The sequence below is a fragment of the Chelonia mydas genome, chromosome 1 (assembly GCF_015237465.2).
Source record: "Chelonia mydas isolate rCheMyd1 chromosome 1, rCheMyd1.pri.v2, whole genome shotgun sequence".
NCBI lineage: Eukaryota > Metazoa > Chordata > Testudines > Cheloniidae > Chelonia > Chelonia mydas.
The window spans coordinates 228,550,113-228,573,088 of NC_057849.1; the positions used below are offsets into that span (position 1 = coordinate 228,550,113).

Genomic DNA, 22,976 nt, shown 5'->3' on the forward strand with positions numbered 1-22,976 from the left:
ACCTACAGATCCCTTACTGAATCAAGCAGCAAGCTTCCTGAGGGTGCTGAAACTTGTTGGGATGACATTTTGAATTTGAGCTGCTCACTGGGGATGAACTTGCTTACCTGGGTGAAAAAAATTCCATGGTCTCTGAATTGTCCTCAGAATAAGTTGGCCAGGCATAGGTCCAAGAGCATCATCCACACTGAGCCCTAAAAAATGTAGCATTGCTCCATTTTATTGGATAATTACATGTGACTAAATTGTCGTTTATTTCTGGCCTCCAGATAGTTGTGGGAGACAAAGTTGTACTGATGCCAGTCAACGCGGGGCAGCCTCTGCATGCCAGCAATATAGAGCTGCTAGATAATCCAGGCTGCAAAGAGGTGAGTTCAGCCTAAGAGGGGCAGTTGGCAATTCAGAATGTGTACACTTCCTCCTTTTTTTGGTATGCTCGGCTCCAGCATGGGCTAAAAGCCAGTAGCATGCACCAACTCTAACACTGCTGATACTACCCCTGAGAGAATGGCCCAGATACTTGACAACCTAAAGGCAAAACAGGCCTGATTCTGCAAGGCACTGACAGCTTCCTGGGAGTTACTGAGTACCAGACACTCTTACTGATGTTAATGGGTGAGGCAGGTGTTTAGCACCTCTCAGGATCAGGCCTTTAGGGTCTCCTGTTAGTAAGCACTATAACCAGTCGTAAACATTTGGCCCACTCTATATTCATCATCATCGTTGCCATCCATTGTTATTTATTAGTGTTACTGTATTAGATGGGAACCCAATTCATGGACCAGGACCCCATTACCCAGAACAAAAAGATCTTACTGTACCGTTTTATGTATTTAAAAGACTAAATCAGTGTTAAAAGAACAAACAAACACCCTCAACCTATAGGTGTATATATATTTTTAACAGGTAAATGCTGTTAATTGCAACACAAGCTGGAAAATAACTTTATTCATGAAATACAGTTGCTACAGAGAAGACGTTCTTAAAGGAGTAAGTATGAGTCACATTTTTGTAATCTTGTTTGTATTGAATTTCAAAATTTGTAACAGTTATGCCATATTCAGATTAATGGCACCTAAGAGAAATATTACAAAGAACTGGACCCGGAAAACCACCTTACAGGAACAACCATAGCTATCTTGCATTATCTAGGATCCTCCACCGCTCTCCCACACCACTCCTATATAATAATGCAAAGGAAGAATACTGGCTTACTACTGATTACTCTAAAGTTTTTATCTGTATTGTAGTATATCCCAAAGGCCCCCATCAAACTTGAGGACTCCCAGGGCAAGATATGGTACAAACACATGACTAAGTCTCTACCTTGAACAGTTTCCCCCTCTTAGTTTCAGCCAAGATACAGAAAGCAGTTGTAACCGGTAGTAGGAGGGAGTGGGGCGTGGATGGTGAGAGCACCTAATATAGAATGATGATGCTATAAAAGCGAACGTTGTGCACAACTTGAGAGTTCTGAATCGCTTACAGTTTTATTTTAAATAAATTAATAGCAGCAGTCCCCACATGCTCCCTAACTAGCCATTATCAAGAGGCAATTTCATGGTGGCAGTGGGTTTTGAGGAGGAATGTGAGGGAGGAAAGGATAGGTGCTTTACAGAACTGTTTTTGGGGAGGGTGTTTCATGCTTACAGGAGAGGTGGAGGACAGCAGGAAGATGCCTTTGGAAGAAGCGGGTGCTGGAGACCGACATTGTTAGCACAGCAGAGGGGGCAGGACGCAGGAGCAGTATAACAAACAACAATAAACATGGAGGGGTAGACTTGTGAAGTGCGAGCAAGAAGCTGGAGTCTGACGTAGTGGAAAAGGGGAAACCACTGGAGGGATTCAGAATGAAAGAGAGGTTACAACAGGCAAGGACATTGATCTGGAGAGGTGGAGGGCAATGCAGGTGCTAGGGAGTGCTGAGAGGAGGATGTTGTAGTAGTTAGGATGGGAGGTGATGAGGCTGGAATAAGAATTTTGAGCTGGGTGGGTGGAGAGAGAAGGTGGAAGCTTTAAAATGTTGTGGAGGAGGAAGAAATAGCATGACTTCAATGCAGCTTGGATGTGTGGGGCAAAGGAGAAGGAGGAGCCAAAGTTAACACTGAGTAGCAGGGAGGACAGAAAAAGTGCAGGGAGTCTGTAAAGTTTTGGGGGAGAGAGACCAAGGTCCTGATCCTCCCCCACCCTGGAACCTTATGCTGTAATTTACACTTGTTCCTAGGCTACTTGACACGATGCCAGATCAGAATTTCTAGCAGTTTACATGCAGTTGGCAGAGGTGTAAATGACCACACAAAGTATAAGACAATGGAGGATTGGATCCAAAGTTCAACTTTAGTCAGATTTAGTTCCAGTTGATGCTAAGACATCCACGAGGAAGTGTCGGGGAGAGAGATGCTGAGATGAGGGGAGGACAGGTCAGGAATGGAGCATAAAGATGGTAATTGAAGCCAGGTGAGCCCGTGAGATCCCCTAAAAATAGAATGGGGAGAGGAGAAGAGGATCAAGCCCCCTCTCCACTACCAGAAAGTGATAGGGGAGATGGAGAAGGCCCCATCGAAACAGACATTGCTGGAACAATCAGATAGGCAAGAGGAGAACTGGGAGAGGACAGAGTTGCAAAAGCAAATGATAAGTTGTTAAGAAGAAGGATATGATCAATAGGGTCAAAAGCATCTAAGATTTCAAGGGCTTGCCATTTGGCAAGCTCTGCAGTGAACATAACTCTCCATCACAGCACCAACGCCCAATTCAACATAATTAGCAGTCTGTGTTAGAAAAGGCCTAGGACAGGAATAACTGGGTATTGCTGTCTGTGTTGAGGTGCATTGGCAGAACTGTGTGAGGGGGAAGCGTGTACAACCCCTGGCTACAATATGCCTTATTCACAATTCTAGAGTGTGCTGCCAGCTATTCATTTTCACCAAGCACTAACTATGCTTAATCAAAAATAGAAAACCAGTTAAAAAAATTCCTTAAACTTAAAAATCACCCCAAGGTTGACTTGTCATCTTTTCACTGTCATGCTTTGAAATAGATTTTATTTTCATTAACGTTTCACAGGGTTTCTGTAAGGATAGACTTTTGAGTCATAACCTGTCTACATCCTGCAAAACCAGGATGTGTTCTCCCCTTTCCATGAGTCCCCAGCAATAGGAAAAAAAGAAGTCAAAGGTCCCATTTACAGCAGTGAAAAGTCACGTGGACTCTGTTGATGTCAGTGGATTCATGTGGCTCAGATTCTGGATTCATATGGATCAAACTCTGGCCCGGCATTTCCAATCACCTTGTCTTCCATTTGGTAATACTTGCCTTCCCTGTTCCTTTAGGGGGATGTTGTTAGACTGTTCCATGCAGAGCAAGAGAAGTTTCTGACCTGTGATGAATATGAGAAGAAACAACATATTTTCCTTCGTACAACATTGCGTCAGTCAGCCACTTCTGCAACAAGTTCTAAAGCACTGTGGGAAATAGAGGTATTTTTGCCCATTATAAATATTTTAGGATGCAAAGGGCAGTGCTCAGTAAAAATGCATCATTCCTGGCCATAGTATCACCATATACCTCCCAGTAACTATTCTTGTTTTTATGAAGCAGTTTGTGTAGGATGAACATTTAAGAGATGCTTTATTGCTACAGTTGTGTGGGTGAGAAGATGTTTTCTTGGCATAGATAGCTGCACAGAAGCAAAGTAATGGAGGGTCAAATTCAGACCTGGCATAAATGGTGCAACTTTATCAAAGTCAGTGCAATGACACTGCTTCTCCTGAACAGGCCAAAGTAGGTATATATGGAATCTCATGGGATGCACATATTTGCCATTAATGACACATGGCAATAGAGTAGGGCCCTAATTCAGCAAATTGATTCAGACCATTCCTCTTCAGCAGATCATGTGCTTACAGTTAGGCTTTGCTGAATAGGAATGATTTGCTGAATTAGGGCCTAGAAGATTAGCAGGAGTTTTTGTTCTTGATAGAAGAATATGGGGCAATTGATACGTCTTAAAACCTTTACTTCCACCCTGTGCAAGGATCCTAAACTGCTAGACAAACCTTACACTGTGAAAACAAAAGGCTTCTTGAGCAAACCCACATTTTTGCCTGGGTAGGGACTGCAGGAGTGGGCCCTGCATATCTAGGGATCACTTAACTCGTTAATGAGAAAAAAGGCAACATCAAATTGGAAAGTAGTTAGTAACGCTACAAAACCGTGGAAGACATAAAGGAAAGAATACCCTGGCTAGCTCAACTGACAGTGAGGAGATATGGCCAGACAGAATGTAATTATCCGGAGGTCCTATATCCAGAGCATCCTGATTTTTTTGCAAAAAGTGCTATGCAGTTTTTATTGTTTGTATTGGTGGTATAGCCGTGTTGGCCCCAGGATATGAGAGAGGCAAGGTGGCTGAGGTAATATCTTTTATTGGACCAACTTCTCTTTCAGCAACAGAAATTTTTAATAAGAGAAGGAGACACAGTGTAATCTGATTTTAGCAATACCCATGTAAATGTGGAGTAGTTCCATTTACTCTGTTGGATTAAATGGAGTAACTCTAGATTCACACATTATAGGAGGCACATTTCCTTGCAAGCAGTGAAATATAAATGTAAGTAGTTATGATCTGTGGCAGATTCAGTGTAAGCATAGAATTTCACCCTGTAGTAAAATATTTTATCATCATGGAATATACGTTGTAAAGAATATTGACAGCATTAGCTGTTAGGGTTGCCAGTTTTGGTTGGATGTATTCTTGGAGGTTTCATCACACGACATAATCTTTCATTAAAGATTATTCTTTAATTTCTGGAGACTCCAGGGCAATCCTGGAGGGTTGGCACCCCAACAGCTATAGTAGAATTAGTATTTCAGCATAATGAAGACAGCAGTTTCTCTGAATGGGCTGTATTTGTGTGGTCCTCATGATGGCTGGTATGACTAATAATCTGTATTTCTGTCTGTAGGTTGTACATCATGATCCATGCCGTGGAGGGGCAGGACAGTGGAATAGCTTGTTCAGATTTAAACATCTAGCCACTGGGAACTACTTAGCTGCAGAGGTAAGAACAGCATCTAAATAATAAGTGGAAGCATGTAACAAAACTGGATGTGATCCCCACATTCCAGGCAACCTTGTGCTGTGTATTCTTCTAATTCAGAACTGCCAGAGTTTTCTCTATTACTGGACAAATGTAAGCTGATTTAGGACAACTTCTGTCTTTAGTTTCAACTGTGCCATTCACTGTTGGGTCAGATTTTGTCACCAGTTACACCAGTGCAAACCCTACTGATGTTCATCGCCGTATTTTGATTTAAGATTGTTGCATTTTTTTTTTTTTTTTATTTCTGTGTCCTTGCTTCCCCTTGGTCTTGGGAATGTTGTTAGTATAAGTCCAATATTAATTTTTGCTGGCCCAGACAGCTGCATACAGATTAAAGCTTCCTGAGTTCAACTGAACACAGGATAATTACTGAGGCTGATCAAAGAAATGGGAGAAGGAACAGTAATGCAGTTTCTGTATGCGATGCTGACAAAAGAGAAGCCCTTAGGTGGTTTTTTTTCTTTTCTTTTCTTTTTTGGGTTGAAAAAGATTCCCATCATGCTAGTGAAAACTAGGGGCCAGATCTTCAGGTGATATAAAGTTAATGGAACTACATCTATTTACCCCAGCTGAGAATCTGGCCCTAGGTGTCTTAGAATTGTGCTCTGTAAGAGCTTGTCTTGAAGGACAAACTTGTTAGGTCATGATAGCCTGGTATTTGTGTCACAATAATATGTTGTCATTAGACCTGGTTTGAAGTTTTTTAAAATTCAGTTAATTTTGAATTTTGACCAATAACCCCTGCCCCCACAAAACATCCCTCCCAAACACCTACCAGACTGTTCCACAATTATTTTTGGGGGGGAGGGTGGGAGCATTTTTTAAAATTAACTTTAGTTCTGATGTGGTGTTTTATCTGCCCCCCAAAAGCAACAAAATATCTTGCAACACACACACACCTGCGCCCCCCCCCCCCCGCCCGCCAAAAAAAACACAAAAAACCGCAAACCCAAAAACTATCTGGAAAAATCTGGAGGAGAGCAGTCACTGAAAAGCTTCCTCAGTTGTGATCTGGAGTTTGTCTTACTGAAGTAGTTATGAGCTTTATTGATCCTGTTTATGTGCTGTTTTAGGCCTGGTTGTACATGTGACATTGTACTGATATAATAATTAAAGATATGATTTTCGTATTGATCTGGTTAAACCAGTGCAGTGCTATATGTGGACATTCACATCAATTTAAACCTGGCTTATATCAATTTGGCTTGTGCTTGCAAAATAGCTTGTGCTTGTAAATGTTCACGTGCAAGCTATACTCCATTTAACCAGTTTTAAACCAGTATGAGAGAGTCCACACATACAAGTTGTACTGCTTGAACTAAACCAGTGTAAGTTAAGCCACTTCTCTGTGTGTAGGCAAGTCCTTATATCCACGCAGTACTGCCATAACTCCCAGAATCCTGTCCTGACATGCACTGAGTTCAGATTGAGACCAGTTGTGAATTATCAGGAGCATTCTCATATCTAGTTATTGCCAAACCCAGGTCAAGAATACGAAGGGTGTTATCCCCAGGACATTACAGATACCAGTCCTATTTATACTTTAAGAGCAGTTGAAGTTAGTAGCCTTTTAAACAGCTCTGGTATAAACTGTGCATAGTATAACTGGGACCCTGGTAAACCTAAACTCCCTGTCTGGGTGAATGTGGAGCAAGGTACCTGAGACAGATATTGCAAGTGCCTGCAGTGTCTTTGGGAACCATACTGTTTTAAGTTTATGAATGGTTTATGTATCATTGTGGACCCGGGATAGTATGGAACTCTGGGACGGGTTACCGCAGCTCCTCCAGGAACTAAAAACCGCAGGGGGTGATTAAGGCTAATCATTAACACTGTGAACACCTCCAGAGAGGTACCACCGCTTGGTTGGCTTGCAGATACTGGGTCTTCCAGCCACCAACAGACAAAGAAGGGGCTTTTGGTATAAAAAGGCTGAGTTTAAATTGGCACAGGGCTCTTTTTTTTTTTTTTTTTTTAATTCAGTAAACAGGAGTCTCTGTTTGGGTGGGGGTTGGGAAACTTTGCAGAAGGGTTGGAAGGACTTTGGCTTAAAAGGGCCCAGAAGACTGATGTGTGGCCTCTGGTAAGCTTTTAGCACAAGTATAGGAACATTTTTTCCCCTCTGTACTGCTTTTTACCCTCAGAATAAATGTATTTTGTTTTGTGAAGGCTGTTTGGTTACCGGTACACACTATTGTATCCTCTGGAGAGAGGTTAACCACCGGTGCTGGACCTCGGTCAGACCTGCTGGGGAAATCACAGTGAAGTGCAGAGGGACTGAAAGTCTAAATCCCTGGTCTGGAGGAGAGAGACATAGGTCTTTGCCCGAGATAAGTGGTGGCTGGGAGACTGAAACCTTAGCCCTCAAGGAAGACCGGGAGGGAGGTCAAAGGTTCAAGTTGATCCTGAAACTGTGGCCTATGTGGTGGTAGCGTGCGCTGTCTATGACAATGGGGAATTGCCAGTAAAGTGCCAACAGCAGCACTGAGTGCAAGCAGTGTAGAAAGGAAAAGCCCAGAGAAAATCCTCCTCTTTTCAGGAAAGGGATAGCAAAAAGAGAGATGGGAGGGTGGGGGGAAATAAGTTATGAACAGCTTAAAAAAAAGTCAGCTGGTTGAGAAATGCAAAGAAAGGTAGCTCAATGCTGAGGAGTGGACAAAGGCCCAGCTAGTCAATTAGATTTACTGCTATACTTTGAGGACTGGAAAAGGAATGATGCTGCAGGAACACAGGGAATGCCCAGTCCACTTGCAGAGAATCCAGTGGGCGGGGAGAACTCTTGAAGACACTTCCCTAAAAGGAAGCAGTGAGGAGGCTGTCAGAGGCTGCAGCCATGCTGCCTCCAGACTGAACGCACTGCTACAATAGGAATTGTGGACAGACTGACGGTCAGAGCAAAAGAAGCTACAGCTGGAGAGGGAAAGACTGCATCTGGAAGCCCAGCGCTTTCAGATTGGGAATCAGAGAGAGAGCAGACGAGGAGAAGCAGCATCAGCATGAGAGAAAGAGAGGAGGACAACCAGGAAGGGAGGAGAGAGAGCAAGAAGGAGCATCAATATCTGTTCAGTATGGAGAGACTGCACCTGCAAAACTCCGCTCCAGTAGGTGGAGGCAGACTCCATGTGCCTATCCCGGCTGGGTCACCTCCAGATTATTTCCCTGCTTTAGGAAGGGGGTAAGAAGGATGGATTTCAAAATGGAGTGTGAATTGAGCAAGGTAGGGCAGGAGGACATGGTACGGTATCTGACTCCATTGCTGTTGGAGAAGGTTCTAGATATTTTCACCCATACGGACATAGGGCACTGTGACGGAATATACCAGGCCCTGCCACACTTTGCCCCAAAAAAGGGCAGTGAAGATGGTCCTCCAAGCTACCCTAGAGTGACAATCAGGGCCCAGCAGCCTAGTATAAGAAGAGCTGCAGAGCCACTATACGGTGCTGGATAGACCAGGGGCTGGTAGTAACCCGCAGCGCTGGCAGGTCGCATTGGCCACACCTACAGCAGAACCAGATCCGGCCTTAATGGTTCAGTCAGTAAATCTGACTTGTTCAGCCTCCAAAGGGGACTCAACAAAACATTCTTTCCTGGTTGAGGTGGATGGGAAAAAGGCCGAGGGATGGAGGGATACTGGACTGAAGCAACTCTGGTGCTCCCTAGGATGGTGGACCACTCGAGAACTATCCCTTATAGACTCTTAACCATTCAGGGAAAAATGGGAACCTTCTTTCCAAATCCCGGCAACTCAGATCTATCTGAAATTGGGTGACAGTCAGGGACCTAAGGATGCTGGCATGCACTCCCAGCTGCTGGTAGAGGTCTTGTTCGGGAAGCCTGGCCCCAAGCCACTTATGTAATTTCTCAGAGCCAAAAGCACAAAACAGCCAGGAGCACCAGAAGCTCCAGAGAAGTGGGAGCACAACCGATACCCAAATGGTGGCCCCTCCCCCAGCCCCGCCTCTCTTCCCCCCACCCCCTCCCCAGCCCTGCCTGCCAGTCACTCCTCTCCGCCCCCTTCCACTGTCTTTCCCTTAAGGCAGGCAAAAAGTGCTGGGGTCGTGGCCCCCTGGACCCTCCGTTCCAGCACCCCTGACAACAGCTTTTGGCTCGGACTCTGATCTGAAAGCCGACAGGGGGAGAGGCAGCTCTGTGCTGCTGCCTGACACTGATTGCATGCCCTGGGGCTGAGCTGGGTCCTGCTGGTAAACTGACCTCAGAGGTGGGGAAGCAGGTCCCAGGAAGCAGGCTGAGCCTAGCCTCCCAGCTCCTGATATGCAAATCAAGCAGGAACAATTGACTGACCCTACCCTAGAAAAACCTAGGGTGGTTGCAACTGACTCCCTTGTGGCCCCGGGACAGGAGGGCACTTAGAAAGGTTTCTGGGGGATATGGGGCTGTTCTGTAGAGCGTGGAGGTCCCCCGAGGAATGTTGAGCCTTGGGGAATATGGAGACTGTTGGTAGCACCACAAAAGTACTGACTTCGGCTACTCGGCCTAGCCCATGATATATCCTTCTCAGGGCACAGGGGAATACATGCACTTCAGGATTTCCACTGGCCTGGGTTTTTGAGTACAGAAATACTGTGAATCTTGTGACCCATCCCAGAGCATGGGGAAGGGCCAGGACAAGGGTAAGGCTGCCCTAATTCCTCATTCCCGTCCTAGAGGAACCCTTTCAGAGGATCGCTGTGGACATTGTGGGCCCCTTAGCAAAGTTGCGTGGCTGCGGAAAAAGTGTATTTTGGTGGTAGTAAATATCACCATCTGCTGACCAGAAGCACTAGCCCTGTCCTCTATAGAGGCAGACAATGTGACTGATGCTTTGCTAGAAATATTCAGCCGGGTCAGGTTTCCCCCTGAGATTTTGACCAGAGGGTGAAAGTTGTCTTTCCTACGTGGAGGTTTTTGGGAGAAATGTGGGGTTCAGCACTTTTGTTAATCTCCCTACCCCCCAGACATAGGGGTTGGTAGAGAGATTTAACAGAACCTTTAAAATGATGTTGACCATTTCTGTGGACCAACACCCTGGGTGACTGGGATAAATGTTTATCGTACCTGCTATTTGCCTATCGTGAGGTTCTCTAGGAATCCACAAGATTCTCCTCTTTTAATCCACTCCATGGGTGGAGGCTGTTGTCGTTGTAGACTTAATGCGGGCTGAGTGGGAAGGTACATCCTCTCTGATAAAATCATCTGGTTCTGGTAAGCCCAGACTTTGACAGCCTTTTATGATGTGCACAGACACCTCTGACACAGGGCTGTGTTGGTGCAAAATTATGAAAAGTGGGGAGACGCCCCTTTGAGTATTGGAGCAAGAAGTTGCTTCCCCAACAGAGAATACCATGCAACAATTGAAAAAGAATGTGTGTCTACAGTGTGGACCTCCAGGCAATTCCAGCCGTCTCTGTTTGATTGACATTTAACTGTGTACACTGACCACTCATCCCGTTGCATGTGATGAAAGGGACAGATGCCAAATTGCTATGGTAGAGCCTGAGGCCCCAGGCTTATGATGTGGAAGTGATTCATGGGGAAGGAAATGCAAATTTGGTCACTGATGCTCAGTCCAGAAAATAAGCCAGTGGGTACCCCTAGGGCACCAGATAGACACCTTTACTAATAACTACTACTTTATGGGGGAGCTGTGACAGATACTGCAACTCCCTGCAGTGATTTAGAGCAACCACATTATGTGAAGTTTATGAAAGTTTTTATGTATCACTGTGGACCAGGGATGGTGTGCAACTCTGGGGGTAGGGGAGAGGGGGGTTTGCACAGCTCCTCCAGGAGGAACTAAAAACTGTGGAGGAGTGAGGGTGATTAAGACTAGTCGCTGAAACATCAAACATTTATAGTGAGGTACCCCTTGGTTGGCTAGCAGATACTTGTTCAAACTGGGTCTTCCTGCGACCACCAGACAAAGAAGAGGCTTTTGGTATAAAAAGGCTGAGTTTAAATTGACACAGGGCTTTCTTTTGGTTCAGTAAACAGACAGGACCCTCTCTCCAAGGGGGGCCCCAACCTTTGCAGTAGGGTTGGAAGGACTTTGGTTTACAAGGCCGCATAAAACTGATGGGTGACCTCTGGTAAGCTTTTAGCACAAGGAACATTTATAGCATAGGGAGTGTTTATTGTTTTTTCATATTTTTCTCTGTACTGCTTTTACCCAAAAGAAGAAACGTATTTTACTTGGTGAAGGCTGTTTGGTAACTGCTATGAACTGTTGTGGCCCCCAGGGAAAGGTTAACCAGAAGTGCCCAACCCGAGTCAGACCTGCTGGGGAAATCACAATGAAATGCAGAGGGACTGCAAGTCTAAACTTCCAGTCTGGAGGGAGGGAGATGTAGGTCTCTGCCCAAGATAGGTGATGGCTGGAAGCCTGAACCTTGAGCAGGTGCCCTTGAAGAAAGCCAAGGTGGAGATCAAAAGTGCAGTTAACCCCGAAACTGTGACAATCCCTTTGTAGCTTGCTGGCCAGTCTCACTCCACTGCACAGAGTGCAGCTGTCTAGCTTGTCTGAAGCCAGCTGGCTCTATTCTATATTTATTATTTCTATTACAGTAGCGGCTAGTGCCCCTAGCCGAGATCAGAGCCCTGTTGTACCAGGTGCTATGCATACATGAAGAACGTGCACTCTAAATAGACAAGACTAGAGTAGAAGAGAGGCATTTTCTTCACTGCCCTTTTGAAGATGGGGACCTGAATGGGAATTTTCAGGTGCGCTTTCAAGAGTGCTGGCTGGCTCTGCTTTCATCTAAGATCTCATGTGTCCAAAGGTTTTAACAAGGGCATCCTAAATGTTCAGGTAAATGGGGGTGTACCTCAGTGTGTGCTGATTTGGAGTTTAGAATCTTTAAACCTCTGTATTAGCTTTCCTGAGGAAATGACTGGCAATAAGGTTCTCAATATGGAGAGTAGCATAGACGCAGTGCAGTAACAGCTGGAAAGGAGTTCAGGTTGAACAAAGGTTATGCACTGTGCCTTGAAAGCAGCATTAACTACTACATCTGTGAAGTGTGAAAAATCTGCTAGTGGAGATATTAAAGGTAAAGCTATAATAACCTGTGAACCGCTTTTTGTACAGTTCACATGTCAGGCACGACATGCCAGCCAGGCATCCGCATCAAAGATTTATAAACAAGCAGGCAGACACATAATGTGCGTGAGGTAACTTTTAAATCAGTTGGGAAAAGCTTACTGAGTGCTTATCTGTACTCTTGCAGCAGAGCGATTACTCATGCCATGAATTATCAACCCCGTCACACATTGGCATCACTTGTTTTTGTTTAAGCCTCTACGATAAAGATATCTAGCGTGGAATAATAAACACAAACAAAACAAAAATTAATGACTAACTTTAAACTTTTTTTCCTTCCCAGTCTAATGGTACAAGTTCTGTCACAGTTGAGCTATTGTAAATCATGTTTCACAACCGGTGTTTACTTGTTGCATCCTTCTGTACGTCAGCTTGGTATGTCCCTCAGAGGGCTCTGCAGTAAAATGTGGGTGGGTGGGAGTGGCTCCCAAGTGATCAGTGTTCAGAACTCTAATCCCTGAGGCCCAAACACTCCCCAGACAGTGAAATAAAGCAGCACTGAGCCAAATCCCCTGCTGGAAAAATCCACTAGTGAAATCCTGGCTCCACTGAAGTCAAGGGGAATTTTGCCATTGACTTCAGTGGGGCCAGGATTTCACCCCCAATGAACTGAGCCAAATCCTCATCTGAAGTCAGAGGATCTAGACCAGTTTGCACCAGCTGAGATCCAGCTCACAGAATTTTATTCTGATCTTCATGGAGTCAGTGGTGTCTAAGGTCCTTTTCTAGTACTGGATACAGCAGGAATTCTGCAAGTCAGTTTTAAATTACTCCCCCCACTCCTCTCTGGTGACCAGATAGTAAAAATCAGAATGGGGGAGGGAGCGGGGGGGAATATTTTGCCTATATGACAAAGCCCCTAATATTGGAACAGTCCTGATAACATCGGGACATCTGGTCACCCTACCTCCTCCCCAGATGGTTTGTAAGTTTAGGTGAAAAATTATGATGCTGCAATTTCCCAATTTTTGTAGTTCTTTCAGTACATGTATCCAGTATAGAATGTTCCCAAATCTGTGTCTGTCGGCTTGGAGCTGGCTGCATTCAACATGAACAGCATTTCAGATGCTCCAGGTTAGGACCCATACAGCTGTGTCTTTCTCATGACCAAACCTAACCTTTTCGGTATTCTAATCACTAGGATAAAAGTCTCTTTGAACTGGTGGTGGCTTATTGACTGTGCTAAGCTAAAACACACACCTCTGATACTCGTGCATGTGGGCCACTGGTTCTGTGATTACAAAACTGAGAAATCTGTATTGGAAACTGTACCGACACTTGCTAATTGAGGACTTTAAAGGCACCAAGCTAGAAATTCTGGGTTAAGACTGTCATTCCATATTTAACGTCTCCAGTGGGACTCATGCATTACCGCACTAAAATGAACATAGGTACTTGTATGAATATCAGGTCAGACCCTGTTCAGAGACCTCTGGGTAGACAACCATAATACAATGAGACATGTAAATGCAGACAAAAATCACAAGACATCCTGGAATTTGTTAGGAAAGTTCCTGATAATTCTCTTTTACTTTGTTGAACAGAATGGGGCTTTTGGATACCATTGCCAGATCTGGCAGTAACGGTGTCTTTTACTTTGCCAGAGCTATATTCTGGTGGAGTTAAGATGAAGGGGTTAAATTAGTAACTTTGAATTTTATAGGATCTTAGAAATTCAAGATAGAAACAACCTGCTAGATCATTAATGCATCTCCCTGCAAATGCACAATACAGTCTTCAAAAAAATCATTATTATTTTAGTTATATTCCAGTAGCACCCTGAGGCCTCAACTGTGATCAGGTCTTCACTGTGCTAGGTGTACAAACTCGGAGTAAGAGACAGCCTGTGCCCTGAAAAGCTTATTGTGTAAAAACAGACAAAGGGCTAGCAGGGGAAACAGATGTGAAATGACCTGCACAAAGGCCCGTGGTAGCTAAGAACTGAACCCAGGTCTCCTGTCTCCAAGACCAGTGCTATGTCCACTGCTTCAGCAAAGCCCTTAAGCATGTGTTTATCTTTGAAGTCAGTGGGACTTAAACACATGCTTATGGGGCAGAGGACTCAACAGGTATTAAATGCATGTGGCTGAGGTCTTCATTCATGCAAAAATCCCATTACTTCAGTGGGAGTTTTGCATGAAGACTAGGATTGAAGCCTTAATGTTAGCCAAAAGATTGTTTAAAATTTGCACCTATAAATAGTATATATGATATCTATATTCCTCTATGAGAGCTATGTGTATCCTGGTTGGTTTGATGGGTTATTGAGGCATATGTTAGTGTTCCATAGATCTCTTTGATAATTGGGCTGTGTTGCCTTTTTGATCTTCTTGGGCAGTTTTTTATTTGAGATACTTTATGGCATCCAAGTACATAAAGTATGAGTGTCCCATAAATACAATTTATTATCCCTTTATTGCTGTTGCTGTTTTACATTTAAGTCAGACTCTCAGTTATAACTTCCCATATTTTACTTTTGATTCCAGCATCCTTGTGGTAAGGTAATATAAGTACAAAGGGCCAAATCCTGCTCTCTGGCACACCAGAGTAATTCCTTCCAAATCAGTAGAGTTTGAACCTCCGAGATGAACCTGGCCTGTTATTTCTCACTCAATACAGGCTTAGGCTTGAATCTTGCAGTCTGATCCGCCTGTACAGACACGTGCCCATGTGAAATTCCAGTGACTTCAGTGGGACTTTGCACAGGCATCTTGGTGTGCGTGCATCGATCAACTTTCAGGATATGGGCCTTGAGCTGGAACAGTCCAAGAGTTAGAGTTGTGTTCTGAACTATAGTCTAGCTCAGGGGTGGGCAAACTACAGCCCGGGGGCTACATCCAGCCCTCCAGACATTTTAATCTGGCCCTCGAGCTCCTGCTGGGCAGTGGGATCAAGGGCTTGCCCCCCTCTGGCACTCCAGCCGGGAAGCAGGATTGGGGGCTTGCCCCACTCCATGTGGCTCCTGCAAGCAGCGGCATGTCCCCGCTCCGGGCCCTACGTGTAGGGGCAGCCAGGGGGCTCCGCACACTGCCCCTGCCCCAAGCAGTGTCCCTGCAGCTCCCATTGGCTGGAAACTGCGGCCAATGGGAGCTGCAAGGGTGGCGCCTGCAGACTGGGCAGTGTGCAGAGTCTCTTGCTGTGCCTCCATGTAGGAGCCGGAGGGGGGGACATGCTGCTGCTTCTGGGAGCTGCTTGAGGTAAGCGCCACCTGGAGCCTGTACCCCTGACCCCCTCCTGCACCCCAACCCCCTTCCCCAGCCCTGATCCCCTTCCTGCCCTCCAAATCCCTCTGATCCAGCCCGGAGTAACCTCCTGTACCCACAACCCCCCAGCCCCACCCCAGAGCCCGCACCCCATCCAGAGGCTTCTCGAGCCCCCTCCCACATCCTGAACTCTTCATTTCTGGCCCCACCCCAGAGTCCGCACCCACAGCCAGAGCCCTCACCCCCTCCCACACCCCAACCCCCAATTTCATGAGCTTTCATGGCCCGCCATACAATTTCCATACCCAGATGTGGCCCTTGGGCCAAAAAGTTTGCCCACCCCTGGTCTATCTGGAGGAATTGTTCATTACAAATACCAAACCCCACAGAGCATGCTCAGTTTTGGGGTTCATTGCACACATGCAAATTGAGCCAGTTTCTTCAAAAGGTTAGCTGTGTTTCAGGTTCAGCTATTGTCTGAAGTATGGGTTTGTGTGCAAACTAGGTGAAGTTTGGCAGCTCCTGGGGTTTGACTTTTCGGGCTTGTTTGGAGTTTCTCTTTGAGTTTCAGATTTAATCAAAACTATTGAGTTTCACAAAACTCTGTTCTAAACTACTTGCCAGCAACCCTTGCATCAGAAGTCATTAAAAGTTATTCACATTCCTCTTTTTTTCCCCCAGGTAATTTCCCCTCTCTCCGTCCCATGCATTCATGCTAAGTGTCTGTAGAGAAGCTTGTGTCCAAGATGTTGGAGAGAAGTTGATAGAAGTTCATTTTCTCTTGAAAATGAATTTGAGAACTGCTGTTTTACATCTATTAAAACTTATTCTTGTTCATATTATGTCTGTTAGTTTTAAAAAAAAGCTTTCGTAAACCATCCTGTATAATAAATTACAAAGTGTATGATCTTTATGTGGATGGTCAGGGTCAAATGAATCCTGGTGTATCAGTATTAAAGTAACTAAAGTTGTACCGGGTTGAGTTTAGGCCAATACAGTTTAAAATTAAAGTGGATAGAACACATCACATAATTCAACAACACATAATTAACCCATGAAACTCACTGCTACAAGGTATAGAGGATTAGAAAAAGTTAGTTATTTGTATGAGTAAGATCCACCATGCTAGACTAGGATAAAAAAATAAAAGGGAGATCAGTCCTCATGCTTTAGGACATAAGCAAAGATGAATTTCTTGGAGTAATGAAGAAATTTCCCCTGTATTCAGGGTATTCTGTAATGGGTTTTCTTTCTCCTTTTTCTGAAGCAGCTAGTGCTGGTCACTTTTGAGACAGGATACCAGACTACCTAGTCCAGTAAAGCAATTCCTGTGAGAACATGCAAAGTCCATTAGCTTTGACTTCTTCTCTTCAATTTTTGGAAAGGGGAGTTTGAATTTGTGTCGGGGATCTTCATGCTGAAGATGCCAAAAAAGAAGCCAGTCTTTGCCGGCAATCTTCTTGCCCCCTTTTTCAAGGCACCGTGCAGCAGCCTTTAGGTACTCTGGTAATAGTAGAAATCTTATACATCTGTTACATGGATAAGGTAAATAATAGAGACTTAGTCATGTGGGAACATTGTGACATGAAGCTTGCCACAAAGCTTGGATATATAGAACCAACTATATTTTATGGACGTGAAACGTGGATGCTGAGGAAGGCTGAAGAACGCTGGGTTGACGTTTTTGATTCTTATTATCTTTGTCGGCTGCTCCATATTAAATGACAGGACAAGATAAAAAACAAGGATATTTGAAGCTGAACCCAGCAACCGCCTCCATCGGCACTAATTTGGTTTCGGCCGCTTTCTTAGTATTGACATATTATTAGAATGGAAGACCAACAAATTCCAAAGGAACCAAGGAATGCCACTACAAGCCCGGTGATCATGTGGGTGACAAAAGTTTCAGGGACACAATAAGATTGCCCATGATAGACATCAGCTAAATATCCAGCCAGGTCACCTTAAAGACCTAACTGGAGATTGATCCGGGTGGTGCTCAGTTGACAAGGAGGCCATGTCAATCTTGGGATTTGCCATGATTATGATGATTAGTAGTGAATTTTTCAAAGTCCCTTATCTCAATGAAGCAAATAACTTGAAATGAATAGCTTTATTTGAGCATGACTGTAGATTATCTTTTCCTTAAGGTATGTCAGTTATTTGCAAACAGAAGAAACCACCACCAGATGGCAGTCCACACTCAATCCTTAACTCATCAGATAGCCACCACATTGGAATAATTTTTTTTTTAAATTTAGTATCATGATACAACACAGTAGAACTCAATTATTTGAAGGGTGCTTCAAAATCCATTCTTTATTAAGACAGTGGCTTTTTTATGTCCTTGTTAAAAGTCAATATAATATTCTGATAAATTGTATCAGTTGGGCCTTATGATCAAAGGGAGTGCCGGAATTACAGTGTGAATCCAGCATTCTGCAGGGTGTATCTTTTTAACTGTCTCATGGGTACAGATTTTTTTTTATAAAAGAAACCACAATATACAAGGAATGAAGAATAATTTAGTTATGCACGAAGACCTGGAGCGGAAGGACCCCCACCGCCTGAATTGCTTCCAGGCCCCCTGAATCCTCCGGGTGGCCCTGCATGTTACTTAGGGTATGTCTACACTATGAAATTAGGTCGAATTTATAGAAGTCAGTTTTGTAGGAAGCGTTTTTATACAGTCGATTGTGTGTCCCCACACAAATGCTCCAAGTGCATATAGTCGGCGGAGTGTGTCCACAATACCGAGGCAACAGTCAACTTCCGGAGCGTTCCACTATGGGTAGCTATCCCAAAGTTCCTGCAGTCTCCACCACCCATTTGAATTCTGGGTAGAAATCCAGTGCCTGATGGGGCTAAAACATTGTCGCGGGTGGTTCTGGGTACATATCGTCAGGCCTCCCTCCCTCCCTCCGTGAAAGCAAGGGCAGACAATCGTTTTGCGCCTTTTTTCTTGAGTTACCTGTGCAGACGCCATACCATGGCAAGCATGGAGCCCGCTCAGGTAACCGTCACCGTATGTCTCCTGGGTGCTGGCAGACGCGGTACTGCATTCCTGCACAGCAACAGTTTATTGCCTTTTGGCAGCAGTGCAGTATGACTGGTAGCCGTCGTCGACGTAGTCCAGGGTATTCTTTTAACCGACCTCGATGAGGTCAGGGGCGCCTGGGCAAACATTGGAGTGATTCAGCCAAGTCATTTCCCTTTTAAGTTTCATTTCATGGCGATTCAGTCCTACTGGCAGTGCACTGTCTTTTAATCTGCAGCCAGCAGAAGACGATGGCCAGCAGTCATACTGCACCGTCTTCTGCCGAGCACCCAGGAGATAACGATGGCTAGCGGTCATACTGCACAGTTTGCTGACAGCAAGATGTATAAAGATAGATGAAGTGGCTCAAAACAAAAAATAGACCAGATTTGTTTTGTATTCATTTTCTCCTCCCTCCCTCCCTCCCTCCCTGAAATCAGCGGCCTGCTAAACCCAGTTTTGAGTTCTGTCCTTGAGGTTTTGAGTTCTATCCTTGAGGGGGCCATTCTGTTTCTCACAAAGCCACCCCCTTTGTTGATTTTTAATTCCCTGTAAGCCAACCCTGTAAGCCATGTCGTCAGCCGGCCCTCCCTCTGTCAGAGCAACGGCAGACAATCCTTCCGCGCCTTTTTTCTGTGCAGATGCCATACCATGGCAAGCATGGAGCCTGCTCAGATCACTTTGGCAATTAGGAGCACATTAAAAACCACACGGATTATCCAGCAGTATATGCAGCACCAGAACCTGGCAAAGCGAAACCGGGCGAGTAGGCGACATCAGCACGGTGACGAGAGTGATGAGGACATGGACGCAGACTTCTCTCAAAGCACGGGCCCTGGCAATGTGGGCATCACGGTGCTAATGGGGCAGGTTCATGCGGTGGAACGCCGATTCTGGGCTCGGGAAACAAGCACAGACTGGTGGGACCGCATAGTGTTGCAGGTCTGGGACGATTCCCAATGGCTGCGAAACTTTCACATGCGTAGGGCACTTTCATGGAACTTTGTGACTTGCTTTCCCCTGCCCTGAGGCGCAAGAATACCAAGATGAGAGCAGCCCTCACAGTTGAGAAGCGAGTGGCGATAGCCCTGTGGAAGCTTGCAACGCCAGATGGCTACCGGTCAGTCGGGAATCAATTTAGAGTGGGCAAATCTACTGTGGGGGCTGTGTGATGCAAGTAGCCAACGCAATCAAAGATCTGCTGATATCAAGGATAGTGACCCTGGGAAACGTGCAGGTCATAGTGGATGGCTTTGCTGCAGTGGGATTCCCTAACTGTGGTGGGGCCATAGACGGAACCCCTATCACTATCTTGGCACCAGAGCACCAAGCCGGCGAGTACATAAACCACAAGGGGTACTTTTCAATAGTGCTGCAAGCACTGGTGGATCACAAGGGACGTTTCACCAACATCAACATGGGATGGCCGGGAAAGGTATATGACGCTCGCATCTTCAGGAACTCTGGTCTGTTTCAAAAGCTGCAAGAAGGGACTTTATTCCCAGACCAGAAAATAACCGTTGGGGATGTTGAAATGCCTATAGTTATCCTTGGGGACCCAGCCTACTCCTTAATGCCATGGCTCATGAAGCCATACACAGGCACCCTGGACAGTAGTCAGGATCTGTTCAACTACAGGCTAAGCAAGGGCAGAATGGTGGTAGAATGTGCATTTGGACGTTTAAAAGCGCGCTGGCGCAGTTTACTGACTCGGTTAGACCTCAGCGAAACCAATATTCCCACTGTTATTACTGCTTGCTGTGCGCTTCACAATATCTGTGAGAGTAAGGGGAAGACGTTTATGGTGGGGTGGGAGGTTGAGGCAAATCACCTGGCCGCTGGTTACACACAGCCAGACACCAGGGTGGTTAGAAGAGAACAGGAGGGCGTGGTGCGCATCAGAGAAGCTTTGAAAACCAGTTTCATGACTGGCCAGGCTACGGTGTGAAAGTTCTGTTTGTTTCTCCTTGATGAACCCCCCCCTTGGTTCACTCTACTTTCCTGTAAGCTAACCACCCTCCCCTCCTCCCTTCGATCACCGCTTGCAGAGGCAATAAATTCATTGTTGCTTCACATTCATGCATTCTTTATTAATTCATCACACAAATAGGGGATAACTACCAAGGTAGGCCAGGAGGGGTGGTGGAGGAGAGAAGCACCAGGAGGGGTGGTGGAGAAGGGAAGGACAAGGTCACACAGCACTTTAAAACTTCTTGAATGCCAGCCTTCTGTTGCTTGGGCAATCCTCTGGGGTGGGGTGGAGTGGCTGGGTGGCTGGAGGCCCCCCCACTGTGTTCTTGGGCGTCTGGGTGAGGAGGCTATGGAACTTGGGGAGGAGGGCGGTTGGATACACAGGGGCTGTAGTGACGGTCTGTGCTCCAGCTGCCTTTCCTGCAGCTCAACCATATGCTGGAGCATATTAATTTGATCCTCCAGCAGCCTCAGCACTGAATCCTGCCTCCTCTCATCACACTGCCACCACCTTTCAGCTTCAGCCCTCTCTTCAGCCCGCCACCTTTCCTCCCGGTCATTTTGTGCTTTCCTGCAGTCTGACATTGTCTGCCTCCACGCATTCGTGTGTGCTCTGTCAGTGTGGGAGGACAGCATGAGCTCAGAGAACATTTAATCGCGAGTTTTTTTTTTCGCCTTCTAATCTTCAGTAGCGTCTGGGAAGGAGAAGATCCTGTGATCCTTGAAACACATGCAGCTGGTGGAGAGAAAAAAAAGGGACAGCGGTATTTAAAAAGACACATTTTATAGAACAATGGGTACACTCTTTCTTTCACGGTAAACCTTGCTGTTAACATTACATACATAGCACATGTGCTTTCATTCCAAGGTCGCATTTTGCCTCCCCCCACCGCTTGGCTAGCCCCTCATCCCTCCCCCCTCCCCGTGGCTAACAGCGGGGAACATTTCTGTTCAGCTACAGGCAAACAGCCCAGCAGGAATGGGCACCTCTGAATGTCCCTTAAGAAAAGCACCTTATTTCAACCAGATGACCATGAATGATATCACTCTCCTGAGGATAACACAGAGAGATAAAGAACGGATGATGTTTGAACGCCAGCAAACATACACTGCAATGCTTTGTTCTACAGTGATTGCTGAGTAAATGCTACTGGCCTGGAGAGGTAAAATGTCCTACCATGGTGGACGGAATAAGGCTGCCCTCCCCAGAAACCTTTTGCAAAGGCTTTGGGAGTACATCCAGGAGAGCCACGAATGCCAGGGCAAATTAATCATTAAACATGCTTGCTTTTAAAAAACATGTATAGTATTTTAAAAGGTACACTCGCCAGAGGTCCCTTCTCCGCCTGGCGGGTCCAGGAGGCACCTTGGGGGTTCGGGGGGTACTGGCTCCAGGTCCAGGGTGAGAAACAGTTCCTGGCTGTCGGGAAAACCGGTTTCTCCACTTGCTTGCTGTGAGCTATCTACAGTCTCATCATAATCATCATCATCTTCCTCGTCCCCAAAACCTGCTTCCGTGTTGCCTCCATCTCCATTGAAGGAGTCAAAGAACACGGCCGGGGTAGTGGTGGCTGAACCCCCTAAAATGGCATGCAGCTCATCATAGAAGCGGCACGTTTGGGGCTCTGACCCGGAGCGGCCGTTCACCTCTCTGGTTTTCTGGTAGGCTTGCCTCAGCTTCTTAAGTTTCATGTGACATTGCTTCGGGTCCCTGTTATGGCCTCTGTCCTTCATGCCGTGGGAGATTTTGACAAATGTTTTGGCATTTCGAAAACTGGAACGGCGTTCTGATAGCATGGATTCCTCTCCCCATACAGCATCAGATCCCATACCTCCCGTTCAGTCCGTGCTGGAGCTCTTTTTCGATTCTGGGACTTCATCATGGTCACCTGCAGTTTGCCACGCTAGTGAAACAGGAAATTGAAATTCAGAAGTTTGCGGGCCTTTTCCTGTCTACCTGTCCAGTGCATCTGAGTTGAGAGTGCTGTCCAGAGCAGTCACAATGGAGCACTCTGGGATAGCTCCCGGAGGCCAATACCGTCTAACTGCGTCCACAGTACCCCAAATTCGACCCGGCAAGGCTGATTTCAGCGCTAATCGGGGGTGGAGTACGGAAATCGATTTTAAGAGCCCTTTAAGTCGAAAAAAGGGCTTCGTCGTGTGGACGAGTGCAGGGTTAAATCGATTTAATGTTGCTAAATTTGACCTCAACTCCTAGTGTAGACCAAGGCTAAGGATCAGATTTTCAAAGGGATTTAAGCACCTAAAAATGCCAACAGTGCCGAGTGGGATTTTCAAGAGCACCTAAATAGATTAGGCATCTAACACCCATTTAAATCAATGTGAATTAGGCACCTAGCCTATTTTTGGGCACTTCTGAAAATCCCACTAGGCACCTCTCTGCATCTTTGGATGTCCAAGTATCTTTGAAAATCTGGCCCTGAGAGCAAGGGCTTTGTCCAAGTGTTCTTAGACATGTTGTATTGTGTAGTGAGCTGTGTACCAGTTTCCTACCAGGTTATTTCCATCCAGCCCAGTGTTGGATGAATGTCAGTAGTGCTTGT

General features: G+C 45.7%; 1 protein-coding gene across 4 annotated transcripts in view; it reads left to right on the forward strand.

The window, feature by feature from the left end:
- Positions 1-22,976, forward strand: part of ITPR2 (inositol 1,4,5-trisphosphate receptor type 2) — a 360,382-nt gene that overhangs the window by 93,992 nt on the left and 243,414 nt on the right. For all 4 annotated transcript variants that reach the window (XM_043538510.1, XM_037915324.2, XM_037915321.2 and 1 more), the window contains exons 6-9: positions 270-368; positions 907-990; positions 3,333-3,479; positions 4,968-5,063. In XM_043538510.1, coding sequence (XP_043394445.1) covers positions 270-368; positions 907-990; positions 3,333-3,479; positions 4,968-5,063 — 426 coding nt within the window. The remainder of the gene's footprint in view (positions 1-269; positions 369-906; positions 991-3,332; positions 3,480-4,967; positions 5,064-22,976) is intronic.